Source organism: Mesoplodon densirostris, chromosome 14 (genome assembly GCF_025265405.1).
Source record: "Mesoplodon densirostris isolate mMesDen1 chromosome 14, mMesDen1 primary haplotype, whole genome shotgun sequence".
Classification (NCBI taxonomy): Eukaryota; Metazoa; Chordata; class Mammalia; order Artiodactyla; family Ziphiidae; genus Mesoplodon; species Mesoplodon densirostris.
The window spans coordinates 79,906,968-79,924,200 of record NC_082674.1 but is presented as its reverse complement, the minus strand read 5'-3'; the positions used below and the strand labels follow the sequence as shown (position 1 = coordinate 79,924,200).

At 43.0% G+C, this 17,233-nt stretch overlaps 1 protein-coding gene across 4 annotated transcripts in view; it reads left to right on the top strand.

Moving 5' to 3' along the window:
• The window catches only part of KDM3A (lysine demethylase 3A), a 53,449-nt gene extending 42,665 nt beyond the window's left edge, over positions 1 to 10,784 (top strand). For 2 of the 4 annotated variants that reach the window (XM_060117034.1, XM_060117035.1), the window contains exons 19-26: positions 223 to 394; positions 2,900 to 2,987; positions 3,979 to 4,109; positions 7,535 to 7,654; positions 7,737 to 7,876; positions 9,136 to 9,312; positions 9,394 to 9,528; positions 10,102 to 10,784. In XM_060117034.1, the coding sequence (XP_059973017.1) occupies positions 223 to 394; positions 2,900 to 2,987; positions 3,979 to 4,109; positions 7,535 to 7,654; positions 7,737 to 7,876; positions 9,136 to 9,312; positions 9,394 to 9,528; positions 10,102 to 10,182 (1,044 nt within the window). In that variant the 3' untranslated portion in view covers positions 10,183 to 10,784. The remainder of the gene's footprint in view (positions 1 to 222; positions 395 to 2,899; positions 2,988 to 3,978; positions 4,110 to 7,534; positions 7,655 to 7,736; positions 7,877 to 9,135; positions 9,313 to 9,393; positions 9,529 to 10,101) is intronic. The other 2 variants (XM_060117036.1, XM_060117033.1) reach the window with 2 other exon arrangements.
• The last annotated feature ends 6,449 nt before the right edge of the window (positions 10,785 to 17,233 follow it).

Genomic DNA, 17,233 nt, shown 5'->3' with positions numbered 1-17,233 from the left:
GGGATCTGAGCTGGAAGGTGTGATCCTTGCTCTTAGGAGCTCACTAGTGTAGTTTGAGGGGTGTGTGTAGCAGGTGACTCGGGACTAAGCTGCCACTTTGGGATCTGAGACTGAGGACCAGCCACAGAGAAACACAGCAGCAGCGGTTTGAGGAAGGGCTGCCTCGGGTGAAGGGACGGAGCTCGGGGAGTTCAAAGTAAAGTCTTCGTTCTGTCCTCGTAGCCGGTGATGGTGTCAGGAGTGCATCGTAAACTGAACACTGAACTCTGGAAACCGGAATCCTTCAGGAAAGAGTTTGGAAGTCAGGAAGTTGACCTCGTTAATTGCAGAACCAATGAAATCATCACAGGAGCCACAGTAGGAGACTTCTGGGATGGATTTGAAGATGTTCCGAGTATGTATTAGAGACCTTTTAAGGGGGTTGAGGATGTGAAAGGAGGGGGCACGGGAGTAGCAGCAGTCTGCGGCCCTCCAGCGGCAGCGACAGCATTTTCTGTGACTCCGGAGTTTAAAATCAGTGTCTTAGCTCCTCTTGCCCTTTCTTTTTACAAAGTTTGTGCTTTTGAACGGAGGCCAGTTCGCTTTGTGGTTCCTTGGAGAGTGAGGATTTAGTCACCTCTTCTGCACGTGGCTCCAGGTCTGTCCTGTGACAGAAATGTGCCCACGGGGAGGGGAGCACGGAGCCAGGGCTCGTGGTTTTCTGTAGCCTCGTTATTTAAAAAATTTTAATTATGTTTAACACGATAAGTAGAACTGAAAGTGCCAGAGAACGTGGATCCGTTGAACGCAGGTTATCCCTGGGCGAGGGGGGCTGGTGGTGGTAAGGAGGCTGGAGTGTCTGGTGCCGAGCTGGGGCCCTTTCCGTGGACTGGCCAGTCAGTACGCTGTTTGCAGGAAGCCCTTCATCAGCACAGGCACCTGGCCTCGTGCTCCCACCCCCACTGGAGGGCTTGGCCAGTTCATTCTCAGACTCAGTAATTCAACTTTGCTCGTTTAGCATTCTCGTTCTTTCACGACATGTTTTTACCTTGTAATCTCCTGCTTCCTTATTTCCCATTACCCACGCTTACAGGTTATGGCCCGCACTTTCAACGAACTTTAGAACAAAGGTATAGCTGACTCTAAGCAGGGCATGATGGGGGTTTCCACATGTAGAGGTTAAGGTTGGGTTTCAGACGTAAGGTGTTTCCCTGGGGATCAACGTCTGAGATGGAGGAGGAGGAAGCCGGACTGGGCTGCGGGAGGGGCGGGCTGCGGGAGGGAGGGGCTGCGGGAGGGAGGGGCTGCGGGAGGGGCTGTGGGAGGGGCGGGCTGCGGGAGGGAGGGGCTGTGGGAGGGGCGGGCTGCGGGAGGGGCTGCGGCGGAGGCCAGCGGAGCCTCAGCCAGTCTGGCAGGGAGCTCTGCAGCAGGCATCGCCTCTCATTGTCTCGGATTGGGCTGAAGTGGGGAAAGTCAGGGCCTTTATCCCCTCACCTCCCTCGGCCTCCAGGTGCTGGTGCCCCAGGGAGGGCATGACCTGGCAGGACAGCTCTCTGCAGCTGACGCAGACCCCCGAGCTGTGTCTGGGCAGCAGGTCCTTTGAAAGGGGATCGAGGGCCACACATACTACAGTGTGCTTTCCACTTAGGCCTGGGTTCAAATCCTGACTCTTGATAGGTGCTTGCTGTGTGCGTGAGCTTGGTAATTGCATTTTTCTGGGGCTCACACTTCCTCATGCCTGCCAATGGTTAAGGCAGCCCAGAGTCCACCGCAGCCTGCCCTTTCCATACTGATGATCCTGCTGCCCAGACCCCCGGTACACCCCCCACGCTGAGACGCCACTGGTGTCCTGAACACACACTGGACCCGTGTTTTCCTGTGTTTCCCGTCTCCTGGAGTGTGCGCCTGTTCAAACTAGGTTATGGGATTCGGTTGACTATAGGACGCTATACAAATGTTAGTCCTCATGAATATAAGGTTTGAAACTGGGTTCCAGTTTCAGTTCTGCTGTTTAATTTCAACAGCTGGATGGCCTCAGGCATCTGTCAGTTTCCTCATCCAAAAGTAGAAATATTAAATAGTGCCAGATCTCACTGGGACGTTGGATTTAGGTGTAAGGACTAAATGGTTAAAACACTTGAGCAGAGACTGGAACACAGCAAGAAGTGAAATAATAGTTATCATTGCTGTTAATCATAATTGTCAACATATTTTTTTCAGTTAGAGCTCCTTGGTTCTTGGTTCCTTCACATTACCTGCAGTGGGTAACTGCGCTATTACAAGAACATAGTTCTGACTAAACCCTGTATGTGTCACCTAGAAGATGGGGAGGCGGGGGAGAGTGGGCCTTATTAGCCCTAGTTGTCCCTGGATAGAATATCAGGTAGCTTCAGCCTCTCTGAGCAAAGTAAGTCATTTCTATTTCGTGCTGGCCTCAGAAAACTGGGTTTTCTAAAATCTGTGGCCCTTTGATTGTTAAATTGCTGTTTGTTAGTTGGGGAGCTGCTCACTTCTTCTAGAACACTGTATAGGAGGAGGTTGGATCTGTCAAAACACTGCCTATGTGGAATAGACAAAAGGGAGTGGCTGAAATCTCAAAGAAGGAGTAGCAGTTGAATAAGCATTTAGAAAAGACAGGGCTGTAATACAAACTAGTTGGTGGTCTTCATTTTGCTACCCCTTGCTGCTTCCTGGGTATGAATGGATCTCTCGGCACTGCAGAAATAAAATGATTGGCCATTTGCAGGAGGGGAATATTAAAAATAGTATCTGTATACCAACTGTATCAGATTATGAAGATCTTGCAGAGATAAGTCTTATTTGCATTGTTAAGGCTTAAAGTGCTAATTTGCCATCGATTTTGGTCTGTTTCCGAGTTATGAATAGTAGCAATTCAGTAATTCCGGTTACCTTTTTGCAGACCGCTTGAGAAATGAAAAAGAGCCAATGGTGTTGAAACTTAAGGACTGGCCCCCAGGAGAAGATTTTAGAGATATGATGCCCTCCAGGTACGATTATGGGGAGGGGAGAGATGATCCTGTCCTTGACTTGGTAGGATAAACTTTTTTTGAGGTGGTAAGATGAAGTTACTGACTTTTAAATCTGGCTCACTGGTGAAAACTCCACGCGTTTCCACTGTAGTGCTCCGCCAGAGAAGAGGCTGACTCAGACGTGCACGCACTGATTTGGAGGCAGGGGTGAGATCAGACATGCTAGGGTTGCGTATAATACAGTGATATCATTGCTTTAGACAAGACAGCGGACTCGCTAGATCCACTTTCCTGAATTGAGCTTGAACCTTGCAGAGAATCCTCAGAACTAATGAATAATATATCCCTTAGTGTCACTACTTACCATCAGGAACTTGTTGCTCAGATCTTTTGTCTGCAGTATTCGAGCTCATTTTGATATATATGTGTGTTGTAGGAGAGAAAGAAGATGTTTTTGTTCATAAGCACTATAATTCTAATCTTAACTATTGGGTTTTTAAAATTTATTGTTTATTGAAGTGTAGTTGAATTACAGTGTTGTGTTAATTACTGCCGTACAGCAAAGTGAATCAGTTATACATATCTATACACTCTTTTTTTATATTCTTTTCCATTATGGTTTATCACAGGATATTGAATATAGTTCCCTGTGCTCTGCAGTAGGACCTTGTGGTTTATCCATTCTGTATGTACCGGTTTGCATCTGCTAATCCCCAAACTCCCACTCCTACACTTTCCCAGCCCCCTCTCCCTTGGCAACCACCAGTCTATTCTCTATGTCCCTGATTCTGTTTCTGTTTCCTAGATAGGTTCATTTATATCATATTTTAGAACCCACATATAAGTGATATCATACGCTAATCTTAAATGTTGTTAACGATAGCTATCTCCATCTTCACGAGCACAGATAGTTTTGTCGTTCCTTTTGGCGTAAGAAGGAACAAATCAAATCCCACGATATATTAGAAACACAAGCTTCTTTTGCAAATTCACGGTTCTCTTGTTCTAGGTTTGATGATCTGATGGCCAACATTCCACTGCCTGAGTACACCAGGAGAGATGGCAAACTGAACTTGGCCTCAAGGCTGCCAAACTACTTCGTTAGGCCAGATCTGGGTCCCAAGATGTATAATGCTTATGGTAAGGAAGAAATGGCTCACTTGAAAAAATTATTACAGAAGTAAGGCAAGACAATGTTTGGAACATTGATTTTTGGGGAGGGAGAGATGGAAAACATCTATAACCCTAACCCTTAACACAGCAGTAGTCTTCATTTTTGCATATTTCCTTTCATTCCTTGGCCACGTGTATGTATATTTCCGTTTCATAGTTGCAGTTGTAGGGCATATGCCATTTAAAAAGTTTCTCCTACACCTAATATTATACAGTAAAATCTTCACATGTTGCTTAATGGTTTTTAGTGTGATCATTTTTAACGGTTGCATGGTACATAATTGAATGAATGTAATTTTATTAATGTTGCCGGATGTTTAGGTCCGTCTGCTAGCATTCCAGCTGTTTCAGCGTCTGCTACTCTTTTTTTTTTTTTTTTTTGCGGTACGCAGGCCTCTCACTGTTGTTATCTCTCCTGTTGCGGAGCACAGGCTCCGGATGCGCAGGCTCAGTGGCCATGGCTCAGGGGCCCAGCCGCTGTGCGGCATGTGGGATCTTCCTGGACCGGGGCACGAACCCGTGTCCCCTGCATCAGCAGGCGGACTCTCAACCACTGCGCCGCCAGGGAAGCCCCAGCATCTGCTACTCTTAAATTCAATGTTCTGTGTTGGTGGGTAGTAGTTAGTTACTTAAGTTAGTACTGAGAACACCCTTGGAATTGTACTTCTCTGATTTATTTCCTTCCTTCCATACTGATCCCAACTGCAGTCTCTCAGACTTGAGGGTGGCAGGCCAGAGTCTTCTGGCATCTTTACCACGTTCTCCAGATGCTGTTGGGAGGGCTTGGACCTCAGCCCCCACTTCTTCTGTTCCGGTGGGGTCGCCCGGGGAACCGCCTGCAGTGAGCTCAGGGGACATTCCAAGAGGGGAGTTTATCTTGGAAAGTTGCCACAGTCTAGATGCCCAGGATGTTCCCTTCCCCCGAGCCCTTCAAAGAAGCTGGATGGCTGGGACTTCAGGGCATATTCTGTTCACAGGGAAGATTTGCAATGAATTTATGTAAATGGAAGCATTTTTCCACTAAAGCACATGGTGTAATGTTGCATAGTGATTATCCATGCCTTATAGAAATTATGCAGCTTCATAGAGTAGAAGTGGTTATCTGAGAAGTTTTCAAAATAAATAGTCTGCTTGGTTTAAATGGCTTGACAGCAACTCTCTTCCTCCTAGATACCAATAGATAGAGGGCAGTGTTATTCTATAATAGCTTTTCCTATCAACATTGTTCCCTTTCAGAGTAAGCAGTTAGGGATTGAAAATAAAGAAGACGTGTTCATTTTCAAACACCTCACACCTTATCGTAAACATCGTTAAAGAGCAGTCGTTTTTCTGAAGTGGGGTGACTGAGCTGTGACTCCTCCACAGACAATGCAGAGTGAAAGGCCCCTTGGAAAGACCATACAGTCACCGTCTCTCCAGCTCCAGCCCCAGCCCCAGCACCAGTTTTACACATGGGGACCAGGACTTCAGGACGGTAGACGGGACGGTGACCTGATCAGGATATCCAAGGGGCATCTAGTGGCAGGTCTGGGAGGAGGACTTAAGTCTCCTAATTTCTAGGCTTGGCCCAGCCTCCAACCCCAGTACTCTGTCACCCAGCAGCCCCCTCCTGTATCCACTTGTGTTCTTTTCATAGAAGTCCATGGTGTGTTTTGTTTCAGGATTTTCTATTTTCTGGGAATCCTTTCCCTGGGACCGTTGTTTTTCGTTCCATCTGAGTTCAGGCTCTCTCAGTTTAGAGCCTGGTTTTATTGGTGTGCAGTCACCCGGAGCTGGGATTGGCTGCACTTTGGGCTGATGGCTGGGTAGGTGTCGTTTCCTTCCTCTTTGGCGGGACACTTTACTCAGTTTGGGAACGGCCAAACCAGCAGGCAGCGTCCAACGGGGCTCTGAGACATGCTGCCCTTCCCTCCCTCCTCCCAGCTCCGCTCCTTCCTTCTGCCCCGAGTGTTAACCACGTCCTGAAGTTGGTGTTCATCGTTTCCTTACGTTTATAGTTTTACCATATATGTTTGTGTTCCTGCAGAATATTCTTTAGTATTTAACCTGCTTTTGAGCTTTATATAAATGGAATCAGACTTCTGGATATTCCTCCGCGTTGTCGTGAATAACTGTTCATGTCATTCATTTGCCTTCTATCATGTTAATTGCTTTTTTCTCTTCTCAGATTTTACTTGTTTATTTTTTACTATAGAAAATTTTCCAAATGCACTGAAAACGTGAGAGTCCAGGACAGTGACTTCCCATATACTCATCCCCCAGTTAGAACAGCTCTCAGGTTCTTTTTCTATAATTATTTCCTCCCTTTATATTTTTCCTTTACTATTTTAAAGGAAATCTCATATATCCTATGATTTTTGTCCAGTATCTGTTGCTTTACCTCCTCCTAGGGCTGATATTTCAGCAAACTGGGAAGAAAGGAAAGTGCAGCAGAGCCCTAGGGCCATGGTCCGCGGTTGAAATGATAAGGTCCCCTCTCCTGTGTATAGCTGCTCCTAAACCACAGGCGCCTGCAAGCCAGAGAGAGGTTCCTTGGCCTCCGAACAAGACAGGCTGCTTCAGGGCCTGGCAGGTTAGGAAACAGCCTCGGCTTGCCCGCCCCGAGCTATGCTTGGCTCCGCTGCCCATTCAAGAAGCAGCGACTGCGTGTCAGGATGTGCGTCCAAGGTAACCGCAGGGCTTGACGAGCCTCAGGGTGAATGCTGAACAAAAGAGCCTTCTCCTGGGGTCAGAGGTTAGAGTCTCGGATTATGAGTACCAGCGTGGACCTCGTGCTCAGGCTCACCTCTTTCACAGTCGAGGGATCCAAGGAACATGTGGGCAGCGTTCCTTCTTGCACTGAATGCATAGTCATTTGAGGCCCCAGCTTTACAGGTTTCTGAGGGGGGTTTCTGTTAGACTCCCCATCGTACGTCTTACCCCAGAGTCCCTCTAGTCTGTGTCAACCAAAGCTTGAGTTCACCTGCTTGAGCAAACATCCTTTTGGCAAATCCCAGCCTCAGTAGTCCACTGTACCGTTCCCGAGTCCTGCTTTCTAGTTTTGGCTTTCTTCTTTTCTTGCCAGCATATTGACTCATTAAAAAAATATTTTTAAAAATAATTTCATCAAGGATTTTTAGTTGTTCTCAGCAGGAGGAAACCTATTTTGCCTATCACCAGAAACAAGTGCTAGTATTAGGAGTTGGTTTTTTAGTCTTACAAATAAATATTTAATAAGAACTTTTCCCCCCAAAGTTGAAAGGATAAAATAACTTAATATTAAATATTGTTCCATTACATTTACATGCTTAGAAAGGTAGCTTTTAAGTTTTGTGACCACGTATTCCAGGGAGTGGGAAAGACTGAGACAGTCTTCGCTGTCTCAGTACATTTAAGGCATTTTCTGTTTGCAGGATTAATTACTCCAGAAGATCGGAAATATGGAACAACAAATCTTCACTTAGATGTATCTGATGCAGCTAACGTCATGGTCTATGTGGGAATTCCCAAAGGACAGTGTGACCAAGAAGAAGGTAGGATGCTGAGCATGAAAAAGTGGGGCCTATTCTCTGAGCTGGGACGTTGTGGTCTGATGTTTGCTTTCTCTTGCTCCAGAAGTCCTTAAAACCATCCAAGATGGAGATTCTGATGAACTCACGATAAAGCGATTTACTGAAGGAAAAGAGAAGCCAGGAGCCCTCTGGCACATATATGCTGCTAAGGACACAGAGAAGATACGAGAATTTCTTAAAAAGGTGTGCTCCTCACCCTATGGCATGTGGAGAGAGATATGCAGAATAGCGGTATTATATACGACATGTCGAGACCTGGCTGGATTACTGGAGAATAATCACAGCTTCAAAAGTTAGATCTGTGCATCTCAGATTGGATAGGCTGAAGCTGGTTGCTAAGGAACAACGATTTCTAGATGATTAGGCTCACACGTCTGAGAAGAGGGAAACTTACCTTTGTTCTTATGTCTGTGTGTTATGTCATAGTGCATTTGGAGATTTTTGTGCTCTCCCTTCGAGGTCGTTCCTCTGATGATCACGTAGTGTCTATTTGTTTTTATTGCCTTAAAAATCTAAGCGCTTCAGAAGTCCATGTATCACTTCTTTGCTCTTGATAGCTGTGTTCCAAGTGAGTTACTAAGGTCCCTGTTGGTTTTATCCACCCTCATTTAGTAGTAGGTCAGGAAGACCTCACACCCTACTGTGGCCATTAGCTTATGCGGGAAAGGGATACAGGGACTTTGAAGAGTCCAGGTTTCCAGTAGTTAGCAGGCTGTTCAGCAAGGGTTCTGTGTGGAAGTTCTAGGCAGCTGGAAAGATGAGCATATTCAGTTTTTAACCTGTTCGCCACTGAGGCTGCTAGTTGCAGCCCAGATATCTGTGGCTGGTATTCTTCAGTTGTTCATGAGGAGTGGATATGAACGCTCCTAGCCTGCTGCCTGGTGCCAGGTTAGACCCTTAACTAGCATTTGCTTCAATCAAGACGTTTCCAGCTAAGGATAACTTGACTCTTCCAGAAAACCTGCTGGTCACCATATTGTGCCTTTGATGGTGTCACCCTGAGTCTGTGATGCCAGATACTGGGTCTAGAGTAAACGAGTTTAACCTACAGCCAACTTTGGGACTGTTTCATAACTCAAATTGTTAAGTGAATACAGATTTTTAAGAACTGCAGTGTAGCAAGTCTATTTCTAAGGCGCTTAAGTCTACTTACATTCAAAAGCCTAGGCCAAAATACTGTCCTAACACAGTGTTTACAGAAATATGCAGCCTGCCAGTCACGGTTTACAGGAAATGACAGCAGGGAACCCACATTTTCTTTCAGTCTCCTCTTGGTCAGTCAGTTAACGTCTTTGAGTGCGATTTTCTCTTTCTGCCAACAGGGACACACCTTAAAGAAGGCCTGACATTTACTGACTGACTGCCCACTGTCCAGGGGGCAAAATGCCCTCATGGAGACCCAGCATGTTACTCAGTTTCATAATACTTGGAATGTATTCTAGGTTTCAGAAGAGCAAGGTCAAGAAAACCCCGCCGACCACGATCCCATTCATGATCAGAGCTGGTATTTAGACCGATCACTAAGAAAGCGTCTTCATCAAGAGTATGGAGTTCAAGGCTGGGCTATCGTGCAGTTTCTTGGAGATGTGGTATTTATCCCAGCAGGAGCTCCACACCAGGCAAGAACCATTAGTTTAGTCTTTATTTTCCTTACGCTGTAAACTTTGGCATGTGTTACCGTGTGGCTTGTTGTTTTCCAGGTTCATAACTTATATAGCTGTATCAAAGTGGCTGAAGATTTTGTTTCTCCAGAACATGTTAAGCACTGCTTCTGGCTTACTCAGGAATTCCGCTATCTGTCACAGACTCATACAAATCATGAAGACAAATTACAGGTAAAAATGGCTGTGATTCCTGGCATTCTCTGACTCTGGCTTTGTAGCCCATTACTGACCTTATAAAAATAATCAGCAAACTTGGCCATACCACACTTGGTCCAGTGAGTTGATGAACTGGCTTTATGTCTAGTTCTGCTACCTACTTAGGCAAAGGAGGAATAAACATGGAGGAAATCTCATTTTGGTTTAGAGGCTTTCAGTAGTGAATCATCTAAATATGATTCCATGTTTGGAAAACTAGAGAAATAGATAAACTCTGAAAAATAGAGCTGTACCTTGGGGCTTGCTTGTGTCTGCACTCACTGGGGGCAGGGCCACGTAGGATCAAAGCCTCTGGAAGGGGGAAAATGAGCTTTTAAGTTCTTCAAAGGAGGCATGGGTTTAAAATGTGTATAAAATAACAGCCTAAAGGAGCCCATGGGGCCTTTCAAGTATTATTAACATTTCATATTGGATTTTGAGTTATAAATTTCAAGAGCATGGTATAAAATGGGTGGGGGGGAGGTTTATTCTTACTGACAGATTTTAGATCTCATGGTAAACTGACCATATTTTCTCTCGTTTTTTCAGGTGAAGAATGTTATCTACCATGCAGTGAAAGATGCGGTTGCTATGCTGAAAGCCAGTGAATCCAGTTTTGGCAAACCCTGAGGGTCCCAGAGGCGCCTTACCCCTGCACATTGGAAATGAATTACTGGCAGCTGTTCAAACTCTTCAGGCAGGAATCCTGTGGACTTTGAGACTCATGTTACCTCATCTTTTTTAAACTGTACCCACCTAGTAAGGGTACTCTGTCTAATGTATATTTCTAGTGTTTACAGACACTAAATGTGTATATGTAGTAACTATTTACAGAACATGCATCCTTAAACTGTGACTTCTCACCTAGTGCAGAGCTTCTACCCAGCTGTAAAAACAGAACCCCTTATCAGCTCCGGAACAAGACCTGCAGTTATTCCCCAGCTGTGTGGTTGGACAGCTTAGTCAAATGGGTTATAACTCTTAGGAATCACCACGCAGTTTATTTGGGCTGTGTTTTGTTGTGTCTGAGTACCCTCTCCCCGACCCCTTAGGGTTCAGAAGGGCAGTGGAGGAAGCGACCACCGACGTTTGGACGTTGTATTGCCTTAGGATTGGCATTATATAGCAGAGGTCAACTGCTGCACCATTCTTGGGGTTAACCATCTTTAGTTAAATGGAGTTTTAATTTAAATGAAGCTTTGCTAATTTTAAGTGTTAAGCATTTTGCATTAAAGTATTCATATAATGTTTTGACTCAGTTTATTGGCATTATTCTCTGGTTGCAGAGTCAACACACACTTCATCAGTGTTACAGGTGTAAGAGTTTGCACCAGGAACTCATCTTAAAAGCACAGAAATTTGATGCTATAGTGATTTTTGAGTGGTTATTACAATGCTAACATGGAAACAAGTTTCTCCCCAGCCAAGTTGAAACTCCTGTCACACTTTTGTAAAGAAACACCACTGATTACTACCTTTAGAAATGACAATTAACCAAAAAACCAAATAGTGATGGGTTAAATGGTTCTAAAAAGGTAAGAGATCAAAATTCTTTGTCTCTCTTCTGACCCTTTATAGTTTAAGAGTTTTCAAAGGAAAATGAAATTACTAGCAGTTTTAGAACAGTAGTATCTAAAATAATCATCTCTATGAAGGAAGAAAATAAAGAAGCCACTTTTCTATAGCTCGTTGATTCTCCTAGACAGCTGTAGCTGTACTAAAAGGAATTAAATTGAAATCAAGTAGCGTAGACAAGGCCTAGAGCCTGGATTTTTACCTGTGAGCTCAGAGTAGGAGATCAAAGATCCCCGCCTAATGTCAAGCCCACTTCAAACCAAAATCTTTAATGGAGGAACTTTCAAAAACAAAGTTTTCTGAAAAGAATAAGTAGAAATATCTACCTATCTTAGTGGGAAACGTCTTCCCTGGGAATTTCTTACCAGAAGCTTCTTTATACAGTTTTGGATCTAGAATTGGCACTGTTGATTAGAAATCTCCAATAGGCAAAAGAAGAGGAAAACTTGGATTCTCTATAGAGGAAATCACCTTCAAGCCAGGCCTCAAAGGAGTCCCACAGATAGTTCCAAGGACTGTTATTCACAATCAAATGCATTGTATAGACAAATATGAAAACTGAAAGCTACCATGAGCAAGAGTCAATGCAAACCTGAAACTGCCATATTAAATGTGCAAAGTTTGTAGGTTCTGGAATGATCCAGCACTTATTTTATATTCTGAAATGTTTAGTATGTTTGAAGAAATGAGAGTATAGGAATATGATGAAAGAACGAGATTGCCAGAAATGACCAGATTTGGAAAGAAGCTGAATAGAACTTAACAGAAATGACACGTGATGGTTAAAATTAGAAATTCAGCACATGCGTTAAGTGGCAGAAAGAAGCTCTTTTACAAACTGAAAGATTGGTAAAAATAACGCAAGACAGCATTGAGTAACAGGAAACTGTAAAGAAGTGTTAACTTATAAGCCGGGCACAGAAAAGTCTAGGTTTGACCATCAGTGACAGAGAATTAAGAGACTGGTGAGGGAGGGTGACATTCTGAGACTGAAATTTTTCCAGTACTGACATGTCAGATCGAAGAAGCCTAACTAAATCAAGCAAGATAAATAAAATATCCACACCTGTGGGTAGTAAGTAACAGTAATAAGTTAAAAGAATACCCAAAACAACTAGGTTCTTAAAAGTACCCAGAATGGGGAAAAACATGATCTTCAAAGAGGTGACAGACTTAACAGCTGACTTCTTAACAACAACAGGGGGAGTCAAGAAAGTAGATGCCACTCTTACTGTGCCAGAGAACATGCCTGAAAATAAGTCTAGACACAGCAAAATTATTTTCCCTGTTCTTACTGACATTTTCAGATAAAAGCCAGAGTTTTTCTTCAGGCACCTGCTGAAGGAACTTTTAAGAATATCCTCAGGCTTAAAAAAAATAATAAGAAAAAGAAAAAAAATATCCTTAGGAAAAAAAAGTAACCCACATCATGATGCAAGAAAAAACGGTGTACAAGGGAAACTGTAAATTCATGGATAATCTTAAGCAGCAGTGGTACTATATTTTTAGAAGTCTGGATAAAGTTCCTCTAAAAGTTAAACAGAATTAACGCATGATCCAGCAATTCCACTGCTATGTTTATACTCAAAAAGAATTGAAAGCAAGGATTCAAGCAGGTACTTGTAGACTCATGTTCATAGCAGCATTACTCACAAAAGCCAAGAAGTGGAAACAACCCAATAGATGAACAGATAAACAATGTGGCATATCTATACAGTGGAATATTTTTCAGTCTCTTAAAAAGGAAAAATTCTGACACAGGCTACAACATGGATGAGTCTTGAAAATATACTAAGTGAAATATGGCAGACACACAAAAGGACAGATACTGTATGATTCCACTTATATGAGGGACAGTCATGTTCCTAGAGCAGAGGAAGTAGAATGATGGTTACTGGGGCTGAGAGGAAGGGGAACTGGCAGTTACTGTTTCACGGTTACAGACTTTCTGTTTGGGTGATGAAAAAATTCTGGAGACAGATGGTGGTGATGGTTGTACCACATTGTAAATGTCCTTACTGCCACTGAATTGTACACTTAAAAATGATTAAAATGGTCAATTTTGTGTTATGTATATTTTAAGCAAAATAAAAATTAACTCCAAGTAGGAAAAGCTTTTGGAGTTGAATGAGAAAATGACATTCTTATTTTTTTAATTGATTAAAAAGGTAGGAAAGAAGGAAGAAGTGGGACTTCTCTAAATGCAAGTTTCCCCCACTATTTGGAAGTATTGAAAGTAGAGGTTTCCTCTGCAACCTTTCGCAAGCGTAGAAGCAGGTACCTTAGGACACGTCTTGCTAATGGATGCACAAAATAAATACACATAGCAGATGCTCACAGACACAGTTCAAAGCTATGGCGCCTTGATGCTGAGATGCTGAGTGTAGTTTCCTGGGAAGGAGCTCGGCAGTGCCACTTTCACTGCTCAGGATGCATGCTGCCTCCGTAACACCTCTCTGCAAAACAAACGCTGAATGCTGTTTTCACATTTTCCCTTTTTTTTTGGTAAAAGCAAAAATCCTCTTCAGATTTCTTTCAGTTAGCAAAAACAGGTACTAATGTAGGTATTTCATAAAAGTGAAGTCGTGTAAAGCGAACTTTCAACAAGTGGACGATACTTGTGCTCCAGTTGCAAGATAAAGATGGTCTGACTGGATTAAGTAAAAGACTTGACTATATAATACTTACAAAAGATACAGTTTGTAGGTTAGAAGTAAAAGCACGGAAAAAGTTATATCATGCAAACACTAATTGTATGAAAGCAAATATGGCTATATTAATACCAAAGTGATGTTAAGATAGGGTTTTACCGGGCTTCCCTGGTGGCACAGTGGTTGAGAGTCCGCCTGCCGATGCAGGGGACACGGGTTCGTGCCCCGATCCGGGAGGGTCCCACATGCCGCGGAGCGGCTGGACCCGTGAGCCATGGCCGCTGGGCCTGTGCGTCCGGAGCCTGTGCTCCGCAAGGGGAGAGGCCACAACCGTGAAGAGGCCCGCATAACGCAAAAAAAAAAAAAAAAAAAAAAAAAGATAGGGTTTTACCAGAGAGAAGTTGTTTTCACAATTCAGCAGGAAGATATAATAATCCTAAGTATGAACCTAATAACAGAACTTCAAAGTAATATGAAGCAAAATTTGACAAAATTAAAGGAGAAAACAAGTTCACAATTACAGTTGAAGATTCTCACCCACCTCTTTCTGTAATTGATACAATAAACATATAAAACCAATACAAGTATAAAATATTTGAACCTATCAAACAAATTGACATTTATTAGAACACTAAAGCCAGTGGCTACAAAATACACATTCATTTCAAGTGCACATTGCTTATTCAAGAACCATACACTGCCCCAAAACAAAGATAACTACGAAATTCTCAAATGTCGAGAAATTAAGCAGCATACTTCTAAGTAACCCATTGATCAAGAAAAAATCAGAATGGAAATGAGATACTTGGAACGGCATAATAAAAATACAACCATTCAAAAGTGGTGGAATTCAGTTTACAACAGTGCTTAGATGGGAATTTATAGCTTTAAATGTATGTGTACGGGGCTTCCCTGGTGGTCCAGTGGCTAAGACTCCATGTTCCCAATGCCGAGGGCCTGGGTTCGATCCCTGGTCAGGGAACTAGATCCCACGTGCCGCAACTGAGAGTTCACGTGCTGCAACTAAAGATCCTGCACGCCACAACAAAGATCCTGCCAGCCAGAACTAAGACCTGGCACAGCCAAATAAATAAATAAATAAAATTTAAAAATGTATGTGAAGTAATGTTTCTAAAATGTGTAGTAGAAGCACTTCATCAGTGAAAACATGCAATAGGATTTTTAACAGAGGATTCAGTTTTTTCAACAGATCTAAGACTATTCAGATTTTCCTTTTTTATTTTTTACTATATGTTTTACGTTAGCTATGGCCTTGTCATATATGACACCATATATATTCAGGTGTGTTCCCTCTATATTCACTTTGTTGAGTTTTATTAGAAATGGATGTTGATAGCTCCCTGTCAGCCATATGATCCTGAGGGTAAACAACCAATACTCTTCAGTGTACTGTGTTGCTTGCATTTTTTACAGATTGTGGTTTGTGTTTTCACATCCTGTAATGTCTGCAAAATGCCCATCTGCATCTGCTGCTTCTAGTAGGAAGAAGAGGAAGGCAGTTACTCTTGAGAGGAAACTCAAGGTAATTGTCCAGCACGAAGGTGGCAAAAGCCAGTAATGATCATCGCACATGAGTTAGGAATTTTCCATTGATGATAACCATCTTAAAGGATAAGAAGTGAATCAATGATGCAGTGAAACAGCATCAATTAAATATACCATCATCACGAAGAAAAGAGCTGGGCTAATTGGTGATATTGAAAAATTACTTGTCACGTGGAAGACCAGATACAGAAACGTACACCACCTAGCTGACTGATGACCCAGGCTAAGGCAAGAAGTCTTTTCAATTCACTCTTTATACACAAGTGTTTACAGCAAGTCATGGGAGGTTTCAGTGCTTCAAAAGCATCATAATTTTCATAATGTGAAATTCAACAGTGAGGCAGCAAGTGGCAATGCTAAAGGTGTTGAAGCTTTTAAGGAAGAGCTACACAGGATGATTGTGGATGAGAAACATTTGCCAGAACACAAAGTGAATATTGATGAAACAAGCTTGTTCTAGAACTGTATGCCAGAACATACATACATTCATAGAGTCCAAGACAATGTCAGGCATTCTGAGACCATTTGACACTGCTTTTGGGTGGAAATGTTGCAGGGTTCAAATTAAAGCCTTTCCTAATGTACCAACTAGAGAATCCTAGAGCATTCAAGAATGTGAACAAGCATACACTTCCCATTTGTTTTTACCATAATAAGAAAGCCTGGAAACAGTAGCATTGTTTGGAGACTTTTTTTTAACTGTTTGTCACAGGCAAGAGAATATTGTAGGCAAAACAACATCCCATTCCAGCTGATCTTGGACAAAGCTCCAGGGCATCCACAGCATGTCTGTGACATGCATCCTGATGTAAAGGTGGTGTATTCGCTTCCAAACACAACCATGCTCTAAATGTGAACCATCACTGCAGCATGGGAAGAAGTCACACAGCAATGCATGAATGGCATTTGGAAGAAAGTTCTACATGGACGCACGGAAAGGCTTTTAACAAAGATTCTACTGTTGCCGAAACAGTAAAGTAACAAGCTTCTAGTGCTTGGGAGGCAGCTAGAATTGGACGTTGATAAAGAGGATATTCATGAGCTTCTCAGCATCGAGGCTGAAGAGCCTTCCAATGAAGAGCTGATTGAACTGGAGGAAGAAAGAAGAAGTTGAGGCAGAGGAAGAAGTTATACCCGAGGCACCAAGAAAGTTCACAGCAAAGAAACTGGCAGAGGCGTTTGCTGTTATCACCAGTGGTGTATGGATGTTAATTACAAGAGATTGGCAAGACCTGGCAGGCAGATACAGGAAGCTCTTGCTTACCACAGAGAAGAAAAACTGTGCAGTCAAAACTGGTTATCTTCCCGAAGAACAAACAGTATGCCAGCTAAACCAAGTGTCAATGCCCCAGATCTTTCTACTGGCTATTCTCAAGCCTCATCAGAAGAGGGACTGATGACCTGTGGCTGTAGCATCCCCATCATCCAGCAGTTAACTGTAGTTCAATCCTTCAAAATTCTTCAAATCCAGTGTGCTTTCAGCTGGGTACACTACTGGTCAGTACCCTTACAGCCATTCTGTTTTTCACTTTCAAGTACAGTATTCAATAAATTACATGAGATATTCGACACTTTATTATTAAATAGGCTTGTGTCAGATGATTTTGCCCAACTATGGGCTAATGTAAGCGTTCTGAGTACATTTAAGGTAGGCTAGGCTAAACTAGTAGGTTAAGTGTATTAAATAAAAAAATTTTTTAACATCTTTATTGGAGTATAATTGCTTTACAATGGTGTGTTGGTTTCTGTTTTATAACAAAGTGAATCAGCTATACATATACACATATCCCCATATCTCCTCCCTCTTGCATCTCCCTCCCTCCCACCCTCCCTATCCCACTCCTCTAGGTGGTCACAAAGCACCGAGCTGATCTCCCTGTGCTAGGCAG